The following is a 13293-nucleotide window of genomic DNA, read 5'->3' on the forward strand; positions in this document are numbered from 1 at the left end:
TCATCTCCTTGCTAACATCATGGGTTCTGTGGCTTCCTCACTTAAAAGGTATTTTTCTTAAGATTTTGCTACCAGCAAAACAAATCATTCAGACTTTACTTATCTTGTACAGTTTTCAGAGCCTGCCGTAAGGGAAGAGCACATGGGGAAAGCTTTGACCTGTTTTTCCAAAGTTCAGTCCCTCTTTGGGTGGCTGCTGAATATTTGACACCTGCAAAGATGGGGCGTGTGGGAGCTGCCAGGTCTGATAAAACGGTGTTTTAGACTACTTGTCTAGACAGAACTTCGATAGCTAACATGAATGAAGTACCACATCCCAAATCATCTCAGGCACACACATGAAATACAAAATAAGGGCATTGTTTCAGTTTGATGCTGTGGACCAGAGCGTTGCTTCTAGAAGAGATCACTGAGATTCCCCTAGGGCAACAGAAAATAGTTATTCAGAGGAAAAACTGTTCCTTTACTGCAAAGGGAACTCCAGGTAAAAAGAGGAGGAAAACGCAAATGCATCAAGTGGGTAATTTTGTCTTAGTTATAGCAACAAAGTACTTGCAATTTTTGCTGGAACAGAAAATTATTAATACAAAGCCATACCCAGCAAACATTTTAATGTGCTTGTAATGATGGCTGTTGGGATAGAATTTTGGGGTTTTATTAGTTTTGGGTTTTTTTGAAGGGAAAGTATAGACAGGAAAAATGGAGGGGAAAAAAAATCCGTTAGCTTTGTCCGCACTGCAATGGTCTACAGGGAGTTGTTGGGGTGAAATGGTTTTATTGCTGCTCTCTTCCTTATGTGATTTGTCATGCTGCAAGTGGAAAACGGCACACTGCGTTCTGCAGCAAAATGCTCCAGATAGTTTTGTCTGTCAAAGGTTCTTTGCTTCAAGCTGTATCAAACCCATTTTTAATCCCCTTCCTTACACTAAGGGAAATAGTTTGTAAAGAGAGCACTGATGTCAGCTCACTGCTGTTGATATTATCTAATTTCTTCTTCAGAAAACCGTTGGGTTAATTTTTGGTACAGGGCTTTGTTCACTTGAATTCAAGTCCGCTTTGTTTCCCATCCCTAATGTGTTGTCATCTTTTCTCTTTTCCCAGACCATCCATTTCCTTTATGCAGTGGAAACCACCACACTGTCTTCTCTCCCTGAAATGGCTTGTGATAGGCCAAAGCCTGTGCTGATCATATCCTATCCTGATATTACTCTGTCAAGTGAAACGTATCTCTTTGTAGAGTTTCTCTGGCTGGAAGGTTTCCTCACTGCTCTTTGTCAGATACCCAAATGCCACTCTGCCTTTCTGTTGCTATAATAAAGACCCTTTTTTACTCCATACACTCCCTTCTGCCGTGGAAGAGACCCATGAGTAAAAAATAGTCTTTGTTTGTGGTCCCTGCATGAAGATCCACATGTCTTGTTGAGTTGAATTATTCCCGAAGATGGAGTGTTCAACTGTCCTGTGTCCCCAGTGTTCTCTTCAGAGCAAGACCCACATATGGATGTTCAAACTCCAGCCTGGCTTTCTGCCACAGGGGAGATTAAATCTCCACCCTCAACTTCTTGAACAAAGCCACTTAAGTCGCATGAAGATCTCTAAGTCCTGTTGTTTGGTATTATAGACTTGGCAACAGTTAGAGTTCAGCACTTCTCCATTTTTCACTATAATTTAAAAGAAAAATAATAAAAATTAAAGAAGAACTAAGGTTGTATGACAGTGCCTCATGCCACTGCTATCATGTGGGAGGAGGTAGACAAAACTTGAAAGATATGAGAAGCCAGAAACTTGTGCAGCAAAACGCAGCCTAAACATTCATGCTGTAATGCTGAGAGGTGGGCTAGTACCTTTTCTTTCTTATGTCAACAGCAAATAGCTTAAGCAAATTCACGTTTAAAAAATAAATAAAAATTCTCCCTAATCCTTTGACATAAGAGTCCTTTTCAAGGCAGCTAAAATGAGGGAAGAGTTTGCAGAAACTCTGTCTTTGGAAATGCTCAGATCTTGACTAAGTAGGACCCTCAAACGCAATTATTTAACTTGGAAGTTGAATCTGACTGCAGTTGTCCCTTCTTTGAGCAGGAAGTTGGACTGGCTGGATTCCAGAGGTCCCTTCCAATCTACATTATTTAACAACTTTCAGGGCTCTTGAGCAAAAATGGATTTCAAACAGAAACAGCACTCTGCATAGGATTAAGTTTCAGTTTGGGCTTCCCTGTAATTAAATCCCGAGTTGTCTTTTGGCCAGCCTTTGATATCACTGCTGTTGTGGGGAGGCTCTGTTTCCTGATGTGGAGGTATGTAGAAGATCCACTGGAGAGGTTTTACTTTGTTATTAATAGCTTTTTAGTTAGTCTCTGAGTAAGTATGCAGCTTGTTAGATAGCTTTGAGGTCAAGAGAGTGCTGAGGCTTTTGTAGGTTTCCTTTCAAATGAAAGGAAATCGGTTTTAAAGCATTTTATTTTGAAGGTTTGGGTTGTGGTAGCAGCTGTGTGTCTCTCCTCGGGTTTCTGAGAAAGCAGCACTGTTTTACCTGGCCCTCATTCAGGTTTCTGTAAGGGCTGAGCATCTAATGTGCCAAGTCATCTTCAGTGTAGTGCAATACGGTATGCTGTAGTGCAGTGTACTGCTGTTGATTTGAATTTATTTTTAAATCAAGATGTTGTCCTTTTTTATATCCTTCCTCTTTCTCCAGAAGAAGAAAAGTTTTTAACTGTGAAAACTGAGGTTGTGTGTGAGCAGTCTGATTCTGTTTCCATTTTTAGTTTAGCCAAAAGCTTTACCTCTAAGAACGCAAGCTTCCTTTTCATAGCAAGAAATCACAGCGAGCCTGGCTGAAAGAGATGTTTGGTTAACCCGTTTTGATGTTAAAGTTCTGTTCTTCTGCTGCTTGTTTACGTGTTTTCAAAAAAAATTCATTAGGGTAGCTTGCCCTCTCCTTCATGCAATACGACTTAGGGGAATGAGAACGTGTACTCTTTTCTTTTCACCCGGAGACACCTGAAACACAAGCTTTGGTTTGAACCACTGGGTTCTGGACACTTGCAGGCATAAGTATATGATTATACTTTCCTGCTAAACAAATTGCCTAGGTACAATTCTAGATAGCTTTGAAGGCTTCATTCTGTCTACTGTGTCCTGAGCTGCTTCTTGCTATACAGAGGAGAAACAAGTGAAAAGAAAGAGCAGTTTCGATATGTAGATGTTTAAATATAAATAATTGGATTTCAGATAACATCCTCAATATGTATTAAGCATTGTGGGCTTCCTTCAGGAACTCTGGAATCATTTTTTACCCAGTGAAAGTAGAAATGGATTCAAATGCCGCAAAATCATGCCTCTCCTCCTTCTTCCTGACTAAAGATATTTTGTGGGCTTTTTTGTGCCCTTTTGTTTTGTTGCCCTTTAGGTTTCTTAAGGATAACCTAATTGGAGGCGAGCAGAGGTATCCTGTACCAAATTTGCTCTGACTGAGTTTAAATATTGTTGAACATGTAATTTAAATACACCCCTCAGACTATAAATTGTCTCTTATTTTTACTACTGATGTACGGAGTTTCACTGGTGAAAATGGGCAGCCTTGATCCAAGCTTGAAGTTCATATGGAGGAGAACAAACAGACAAAGCTGAGGATGTGAGTTACTCAATGCAACAAAATCATAGATTCATAGAATGGTTTGGGTTGGAAGGGACCTTAAAGATCACCCAGTTGCAACCCCCTGCCCTGGGCAGGGACACCTCCCAGCAGGCCAGGCTGCTCAAAGCCCCATCCAGCCTGGCCTTGAACACCTCCAGGGAGGGGGCAGCCACAGCTTCCCTGGGCAACCTCTTCCAGTGCCTCACCATCCTCACAGGAAAGAGTTTCTTCCTAACATCTAATCTAAATCTCTCCTCTTTCAGTTGGAAACTGTTACCCCCTCATCCTGGTGCTCCATTCGCTGATAAAGAGTCCCTCCCCAGCTTTCCTGTAGCCCCCTTTAGGTACTGGAAGGATGCTCTAAGGTCTCCCTGGAGCCTTCTCTTCTCCAGGCTGAACAACCCCAACTCTCTCAGCCTGTCCTCATAGGAGAGGTGCTCCAGCCCTCTGATCATCTTCATGGTCCCCTGCTGGACCCGTTCCCTCTGGATGGCTTCACTTCCCTCCAGCATGTTGACCGTGCTACACAGCTTGGTGTCATTGGCAAACTTGCTGAGGGTGCACTCAATCCCACTGTCCATGTCTCCAACAAAGATGTTAAACAGCACCTGCTCGTGTTGTCCTCCCAACAGATATTGGGGTGGTTGAAGTCCCCCATGAGGACCAGTGTCTGTGAACGCGATGCTGCTCCTATCTGTCTCCAGAGGGCCTCAAACTCTCTGTTGTCCTGATCAGGTGGCCTGTAGCAGACCCCTACTGTGATGTCACCTGCCCCTGTGTTCCTTTTAATCCTGACCCATAAACTCTCCATTGGGTCTTCATGCATCCCTAGGTGGAGCTCTATGCGCTCCAGCTGTTCATTGATGTAGAGGACAGCACCCCCTCCTCATCTCCCCAGCCTCTCCTTCCTGAAGAGTCTGAGAAATCAGATCATCATGGTCAAAGAAGCACGAGAGAAACCCATTTAAAGATAACCCTCTAGCCTGGTCTTCCGTTTCAGTAAAAGATCTGTAGCACGAGGCATGCAGGATTGCACACTGTAGCCAGAGCATATATGAAATAAATTTCACCCCTAAGTGTGGTATTAAAGATCTCTTATTGAAAAAAATAAAAAAAGTATAAAATAAGCTTTAATAACAGAAGACATGTAACACACCATTTAAGATCTTGCTCCCTACCCTAAACTTTAGTTTTGAATATGGGCATCTCCTGGGCTGTAACCTTCGTCTGACCTGTAGCAGCGAGCACCACTTACATTCTCAAGTCTGTAAGCACTGAAAAATCCGAGTAATGTAAATTACTTATTTTTCGAATAATTTTTTTGAATAGTTAAGAAATATGCATTTCTAAATGACTGAAATAAGACAAATGTCATTGATTCTCCAGCAATTCAGTTTTCCAGAGGAGAGCCATAGAACCTTTGTTTGCAGCTCTTGGGGCTTTCTAAGTCATTATGTCCATTGAATGTAAAACTGTTGCATTGCAGGTAAATATTTCTATTGCTGTCTTTGCCTTGACATCCCTTTGAGTAAGTGATCAGGGGAAGAGTAAGGCCCTTTGAGTAAGGCTTGGGGAAGAGTGGCTGGAAAGCTGCCCAGCAGAAAAGGACCTGGGGGTGCTGGTGGACGGCCAGCTTAACATGAGCCAGCAGTGTGGCCAAGAAGGCCGACAGCATTCTAGCTTTTATCCGGAACAGCGTGCCCAGCAGGAGCAGGGAAGTGACTGTGCCTCTGTACTCGGCACTGGTGAGGCCTCACCTTGAGTGCTGTGTCCAGTTCTGGGCCCCTCTGTACAAGAGGGACATAGAAGTGCTGGAGCGTGTCCATAGGAGAGCTACCAGGCTGGTGAGGGGTCTGGAGACCAGGTCATCTGAGGAGAGGCTGAGGGAGCTGGGCATGGTTAGCTTGGAGAAGAGGAGACTGAGGGGAGACCTCATTGTCCTCTACAACTACCTGAAAGGAGACTGGAGAGAGGTGGGTGTTGGCCTCTTCTCCCAGGTGAATAATGGCAGGACCAGAGGAAATGGTCTGAAGCTGTGGCAGGGGAGGTTTAGATTAGATATTAGGAAGAATTACTTTACTGAAGGAGTGGTCAGGCACTGGAACAGCCTGCCCAGGGAGGTGGTTGAGTCACCATCCCTAGAGGTGTTTAAGAAATGTCTAGATGTGGCACTTCAGGGCATGCTCTAGTGGCAGAGATTGTAGGTTGTTTGGTTGGACTCGATGATCTCAAAGGTCCCTTCCAACCATGAAGATTCTATGATCAGAAAAAAAAAAAGCCTTGGGGTAGCTGTGAGTTAGCTCGTGCTGTAGACTGGTTAATGTTTGTGGTGAAGGTGGATGTAGCACATGCCCTGAAATATGAATATTACTTGGAATCGTTGGCTACCTGGAGAGTTAAATCACTCTGCTTTTTGGGTTGTGTGCCTTGCTACCCTGGGTGTACTAGTACTCAGACATAAACTGCTGACGTGTGATGCTCTTTCCGAACCCTTGCTTACTCTTTCTGGAGTTGCCTCTACTCTGTACGCATTAGGAGCTTTGCAATAGGTAATGTGGACCTACATCTTGCTAGTAACAGCTGTTTTGTGAATTTTTATTAACAAATCTAAGCTTAAGAAAAAGAATTTTTGGCAAAAACATGGATTTTTGCCTTTTTTGTTTAAACAACCGAAAATCCAAGAGCAATTCCACCTTTCTGAGCAACTCTGAAATAACTTAAGATGCTGCTGGCTTTATTAGCAATTCCCAGCTCTCCTTTTGTTTTTTTTTTTTTTTTTTGGTTAAAGTCATGTAACCACATCATCAGTTTGTTTGCTGCATCCCCACACCTGCAACGAAGCTGAGTCTGAGGACAGAGACTGAGAAGGCACGCATCTCCCCACCTCGTACATCACAAAATCATCCTCCCCTTTCACCAGGCTCCTGCCAGCTGGAGTCTTGTGAATTTGTGAGCTGCCGAGCAGCAAGGGATGCCATCCTTTGCTGATGCGGGTTATATTTGCTGGAGAGGTGGTGAGATCTTTCGGAAGTTTGGAAAACTCTGAATTCTTCATGAGTGGTTGCTAAACAGCTCAAAGGTGAAAGCAGTGATGTCTTCAGGGAAGTAAGCAGTTCTTGAGCGTTCTGGAAATGCACTAGTTAAACTCAGGCTTGTGGTTGGAGACCTCTCAGCAGCAGTGGCGGAGCTTAGCTGCCCTTTTTGCCTTCTGAGATGACTTAAAAAATAAGATATATAATAAAATTCTGTCTGCCAGCAAACATTTGAATTCGGAAGGCACAGCATTAGAATTCTCTCATGCTCAGCTTCTGCAGTGACACCGAACTGGACAAGAAGTGTTCAGAGTGTTTAATTTGTTATGGTATGTATACATGTTCTTTCCTGATATCTCATATATCTCAATTAAGCCTGAATGCAGAAGAAAAAGTAAAGCAGCAAGCTGTTGCTGCCCAGGGGTTAGGGCATGAGGCTTTTAACTGTGGAAATGTCATTTCCAAGTTGAAATTGTTCTAAGTGAGTTTTCTGGAAACTGGAGAGCTGCAAAAAAAAAAATTGCTGAATGATGATTTTAACGCTCACGCTGGAGGAGCAAAATAAGAAGGAAATAGCCCTGTATGTCACTGGTTAGCGATGGAGTATGAGCGTGCTCTGTGGCTTTACAGGGATGCCGAGGGCAGGAGCCGGCAGTGGGACGCTAGATGAGCTTATGAGTTCTCGCAGAGTTTGGGAAGTGTTTGATTCCCCTCAATGTCTGTTCTATTTTCCTTTCCTGGCTCTCAGGACTAATTTGTTGCCTTAGCTTTTTGGAGCACCTCACCTTGTGCCCAGGATACTGCCGATCACAGACCATTTCAGCTCATCAGACTCCACCAGGCGAGGCTGCTGCACGGGGTACCTGGGAGTTGTATTTTTCTCATTTAGCATTATTTTTGGTCACTCTGCTTCCTCAGCAGATGGCATTTTTATCATGTTTTTGTAAAGTCCGTATGGCCTAAAAGAGAGAGTATCTCTTTAATTGTAAAACATGACCACCTGTTCTGATTTTAATGAATGCAGTGAGCATTCATCTTCATATATCTGCTTAAAAATAGCTGCTTCAATTGAATTTAAAAAAAACCTCAATTGGGCACCAACATTTTGGCTGCTGAAATAATCAATTAATAATTAAGTGGTTAATTTTAGAACTCACTGGCCTTGCCCATTCTCTTGGACTTATTGTGATCAGAGCAGACAGTGATTGATTGCCCTGCCGATGCTGAGAGGCACATGTGGTGCTGGGGCCAGATGCTGGCAGGCTTCAGGCTGTTGATCACTGCGATATTTAGAAGGTGAATGCAACTTCATGTCTCTGCTCTGCAAATGAGCTTGGCTTTCCTGCTCTAGCTCTTCCCTCTCCGCATTACTCGGGCTGCTCACGTGCAGCCATCCACAGGTACCCTTTTCCATGCCACCCTCCGAAGGATAAAATCTGGTGCTCCAAAGGTATCCTAGTGATAGGCCAACTGGAGAGGAAGTTGAAACGGTGAGCAAAAACAGGCTTGAAAGGCTTACCCACTAACTGGCTCCTAATAGAAAGCCCTGATAGAATCATTCTGTCGTTAAAATAATACTAGCTGCTGGGTTTCGACACAGTGGGGTAATTCCTCAGTTTGGTGTAAATGGTGGAGAAAAGTTGCTATGGCTGCTTGGAGCGTCTGCTTTTACAGGGCAAGAAGGAAGAGTGCCAGAAACCTCTTACCAGATAAGTCCCTGATCCCACCTGATGCAGAGAGCAAGATGCTGGAAGCAGCTGGAGAGGAAGGCTTACCTCATTTTACTGAAGGTGTTTCTGATACAGCCTCCCCCCTCTGTCCTGCCACAGCCATCAGTTAGCCTGTTAATATAGAGGAGAAGCTACCCTTGCCAGTGTGACGTGGTTGCTGTAGCGTGATCGATGTAAATCCAGTTATCTCTCAAACCACATGGGATTTTGAGACAGCTGGGTGTCGCTTGTACAATGAGAGCCCTGCTTTGCAATGCTATGCAAATACAAAAATAACTGTAGCTATTGGCATTTAAATTCACTTCTATGTAGTCTTTGCGATAAACTTCCATTGGTAGGGTGTTATTTCAGTGGGAGGAGGGTCAGAGCGGTTTTCAGCGGACATCTGGGTATTGCAAGTTGCTTGGTGAGAAAGGCGTCTGGCTTGGTTTCATTCCGTGTGTGTGGCCTTCTCTCCCCGCGCTTCTGAAATAGCAGGGGATAATTAAATGAAGTTCAACATTAAAGGCTGAAAGTCGGGAAGGAGAGAAGCTTGTTAACCTTGTTGAGCTGGAAAGAGCGCTGGGCGCGTTTGGGGTGTGAGTCTTGTGGCGTTTTCTATTCTTATTCTTGTTTTCTTGGGAATTGATGTTTAGTTGTGCAGAAAATAAAATGTATTGCTAATTCTGTTGTGAATCCCTTTTATTTGGTTGCGGCACTGCGGCACATCTGTGAATTAAATCTCAAGAACTGGAATTTAGTCTGTACTCTCATTAGCAGAAATGCTAATTCTCTTTCTTGTTAATAAAATCGAAGGAGAGAAGCAAAAAAACAAAAGTATGGAGGTTATCCATTTAGGGTAAGCATAAGAACTTTAATCCCCGTTTTCCATGATCCCGTTTAAATAGCAGACAGACTGAGTTTTTAGCCTTGGCTTCAACAGTTTTCCAAGAGAGGGAACAGCTTGAAGGAAGAGGGCGTGGTGCAGGGAATTAGAAATGGTAATTGAAGTGGCATAGGTGGGAGACAAGAAGCCAGGCAGGAGAGGCGAGGGTCATTTTAGCTGCTGGCTTGCACATGGGCCAAATGGGGTATGCGGGGAGATGCATGTGTGTGCACACACACACGTGGATTCACCTTTTTCCCTCACTGACTCTCTGAAAGGCCACTTGGACCCTTACGGACTGAATTTTAGAGCTGTTTTAAGAAGCCTGCTTAGACACTTCTTTCCTGCAGCGCAGACTGTTTATCCTAGGCAAGGCTTTAAGTGAGATGTGGAAGCTGCAGGCAGGACTCTTATTGTGAGCTGACTATTCGAGGTCTGGTAATTAAATTCTGCCCCTTTTCTTTCTTATCTCCAGATCACTGTGTTCACTACTATGATCTTCGCAACACTAAGCAGCCAATCATGGTGTTCAAAGGGCATCGCAAGGCAGTCTCCTATGCAAAATTTGTGAGCGGGGAAGAAATCGTCTCTGCGTAAGTATTGCCTTTTCTTTAGGCTAAAGACTTTGTAGCCCTTGCTTTCCAGTGCTCTTCAGGGTCATCGTGCAAGTTCATCTCTGTGGATGGGTGCACGCAGTAGCTGCTGTGCTTTTGGGAAGCAGATCATGGCTTTTTCTTCTAAGACAAAAATAGAAATTCACTCCTGGTGTCGCTCTGCTCTGTCTTGTGGAGCTAAAATGCTCAACAGGAATACTAGGGCAACTAGATGTAGCTTCTGACCTCAAGCCCTAACTTTATAAAAGAGTTCACATGCAGCTTCCCAAAGTGCTGTGTGTGCAGAGGATGCTCCTGACCAGAGCTCTGCTGTAGAGACCAGCAGAGCCCTGAGGATAGTAATCTGCAGTAAAACACATCTGATGAGTGACAGAAGTGATCAAATGATGCTGCTATGTCTGAAGAGGAGGTTTAGGCCACAGCCTGAAAGCAACTCAAGTAGGACTGACTGTTCTGTTCTCTGGTAATTCATTAATTTGCTCTATGAAGGCCCTTTTTAGGATTATACTTGGGTTAGAAAGTAGACAAGAAATAGTGCTTTGTGGACCTAATGGTATGCAGCTTTTCAGCCAGGGTAGACCATAAGCCCTTCCATGGCGGCCCTGAAGAATAATGTTCCTAGAGCTGCCCCGGAGCCAGATGTGGCTGCCTCAGTTCTAGGTAGGTTTTCAGTCATGTGGGAATGAGCATGTCTGTCAGATCACATAGTGAAAGGTTTGAATGACTGGCTACAAGCCTCTTCAATAGTGTGCACCCTCAGTAGGTTTGCAGATGACACCAAGATGGGTGGGAGTGTCGACCTGATTGAGGGTTGGAAGGCTTTGCAGAGGGATCTGGACAGTCTGGATGGATGGGCCAAGGCCAATGGTACGAGGTTCAACAAGGCCAAGTGCCGGGTCCTGCATTTCGGTCACAACAACTCCATGCAGCATTACAAGCTTGGGGAAGAGTGGCTGGAGAGCTGCCTGGCAGAAAAGGACCTGGGGGTGTTGATCAACTGCCACCTGAATATGAGCCAGCAGTGTGCCCAGGTGGTCAAGAAGGCCAAGAGCATCCTGGCCTGTATCAGGAATAGTGGCCAGTATGACTAGGGACATGACCATCCCCCTTTACTCGGCACTGGTGAGGCCCCACCTTGAATATTGTGTTCAGTTTTGGGCCCCTAACCACAAAAAAAGACATTGACGTGCTGGATCATGTCCAGAGAAGGGCAACGAAGATGGTGGGAGGTCTGGAGAACAAGCCTTATGAGGAGCAGCTGAGGGAGCTGGGGTTGTTTAGCCTGGAGAAAAGGAGGCTGAGGGGAGGACCTTAGAGCTCTCTACACCTACCCGAAAGGAGGGTGTAGAGAGGTGGGGGTCAGTCTCTTCTCCCAAGTAACAGTTGATAAGACAAGAGGAAATAGCCTCAAGTTGCACCAGGGGAGGTTTAGATTGGATATTAGGAAAAATTGTCTACGCTGAAAGGGTTATCAAGCATTGGAGCAGGCTGCCCAGGGAAGTGGTGGAATCGCCATCCCTGGAGGTATCTGAAAGATGGGTAGACGTAGTGCTGACGTACATGGTTTAGTGATGGTTTTTGTCAGTGTTAGGTTGATGGTTGGACTCCGTGATCTGAAAGGTCCCTTTCAACCTAGACAATTCTATGATTCTGTGATTCTAGTAAACCAGAGGTTGGTTCCCCACGTGGTGGGGAAAATGCAATGGGTGTTGCAGGGGAATCTTTGATCTCAATGTGCTTGTGTGTAACACCCAAGGGTGGCAGGGATGGATCACAGGGGTAGAGATAGTCCCAGAAAGTACACCTGCTGCCTGGTACTGAGCTGGTGATTATCCAGCTTGGCTCTGTTCCATGTTTTCACAGTTTGCTCTAGAAGCCTGAAGCCAAAGCAGAGCATTTTGAGGTGTATTCAGGCTGCTAGTGAGTTACTCTGGGCTGTGTGGTGGAAGATTCCCTGGTGGTTTCTGGTAGTGTCTATGTTTAATCAGCTCCTCTCTTATTTCCATTAACGCTATAACTCTGTAAGGGTGCAAACTAATACCTAGTATAGAGAAAACTTAATTTAATGCTTTGAACCAAATCTGGGTAAGAAGAAAGTGTTTAATAGAAGCAGGAGGAGGCTGGGAAAGTTTTACAGCCATGGAAAGTTTTACATGCCAGTGGAGTGTCATCTATGGGATGTTTCAGGACATAATGGCCCTATCCTGCTTGAGCTGACCATCGGAGAAAGCTTAACCCACGGTCCTGGGAGGAATATCGAGAGAGCTGGCAGACTTGGACAGGCAACAACAGGGGGAGAGGACTAACTGGAGGGTTCACCTGTCTTTTTCTGAGTGAACAGAAAGAAACGTCAGAGCGAGCAGGTTATTTTTTGTGTTTGTCTTTTGCAAATTGAGGAGAGGAGATGGCAGTAGTGATGCCCAAAAATCAGGCACTGATTTCTTTTAGGGAAAAATCATATGTATATTCAGATTCTCCAGATTGCTAGCTAAAGCTGTTTTATAGATTGCATTGATTTACTTTGCCTTGTGGAGTTAGGTTTTGACCTCAAGGGTGTTCAGAACTGCCTGGTATTTAGCACAACACACTGATTGCAGTGCTGATTTACAGAGACAGATTTAACTGAGCAGCGCATCTATGGTATTTTTTTGGAGAGGGTATGAAACAAGAGCAGCAGTGTAACACCAGCAGAATCAATGGCCTTTTCTTCTCCTTGCAGTCCAGTGGCGGATAACTTTCTTCTTTTATGGTACATTTATCCGAAGTAATGCAAACGTGGCTAGAGCTTGAAGGGAATTTGTTAACAGTAAAAGCATTCCATTAGTAATAGACTTTAAGTGTTTTATTTTAATGAAGAGATCTAGAATGTATGCTACTGGAGTGCAGAGGTTAAGTGTCTATGCATATGAGGTCATCTTGATGGGTTAGCTAATAGCAGAAGGTGTCCCAGGAATCTGACAGCTTGTAGACCAGGGATTAGTCTTTTGCTGCTTTACCCTGCCTTCAGAAAAGTTTAGTTTCTAGGCAACTCTGAAGCTTTTAAAAGCAGCGTTTTAAAAATATGACTGCCCTAATAGCACAGAAGGCACCTCCCTGTACTTGTGGGCCAAAAAAAAAGCAGTGGTATCTACCTTTTTGCCCTTTCTGCTGCTGCTGTGATGGTAAGGACAAGAGAAGGGAAGGGAGGGTGATCGGCAGCATAGGGCAGGGATGGACATGGAACAAGCATCAGGCAGAGAAGCTGAATACATTCTTTTAGGGCCCCCCTTGGTCAAGACCTGGGATGAGGAAAGCACTCCTGCTTCAGTCAGAGTGTTACAGATAAAGTTCATACCTTTGTTCTGATCTGACCTCATACTATTATTACAAATGAGTAACAAATCTTGCTGCAACTCCCTTATCTCTCCTTTGTCATTTC

The 13293-nt window shown here is 44.4% G+C and overlaps 1 protein-coding gene across 3 annotated transcripts in view; it reads left to right on the forward strand.

Annotated features, from left to right (window-relative positions):
* Positions 1-13293, forward strand: part of COP1 (COP1 E3 ubiquitin ligase) — a 137255-nt gene that overhangs the window by 84677 nt on the left and 39285 nt on the right. For all 3 annotated transcript variants that reach the window (XM_063343118.1, XM_063343120.1, XM_063343119.1), the window contains one exon: positions 9737-9854. In XM_063343118.1, coding sequence (XP_063199188.1) covers positions 9737-9854 — 118 coding nt within the window. The remainder of the gene's footprint in view (positions 1-9736; positions 9855-13293) is intronic.

Source organism: Chroicocephalus ridibundus, chromosome 8 (assembly GCF_963924245.1).
Source record: "Chroicocephalus ridibundus chromosome 8, bChrRid1.1, whole genome shotgun sequence".
In the NCBI taxonomy this organism is placed as follows: Eukaryota; Metazoa; Chordata; class Aves; order Charadriiformes; family Laridae; genus Chroicocephalus; species Chroicocephalus ridibundus.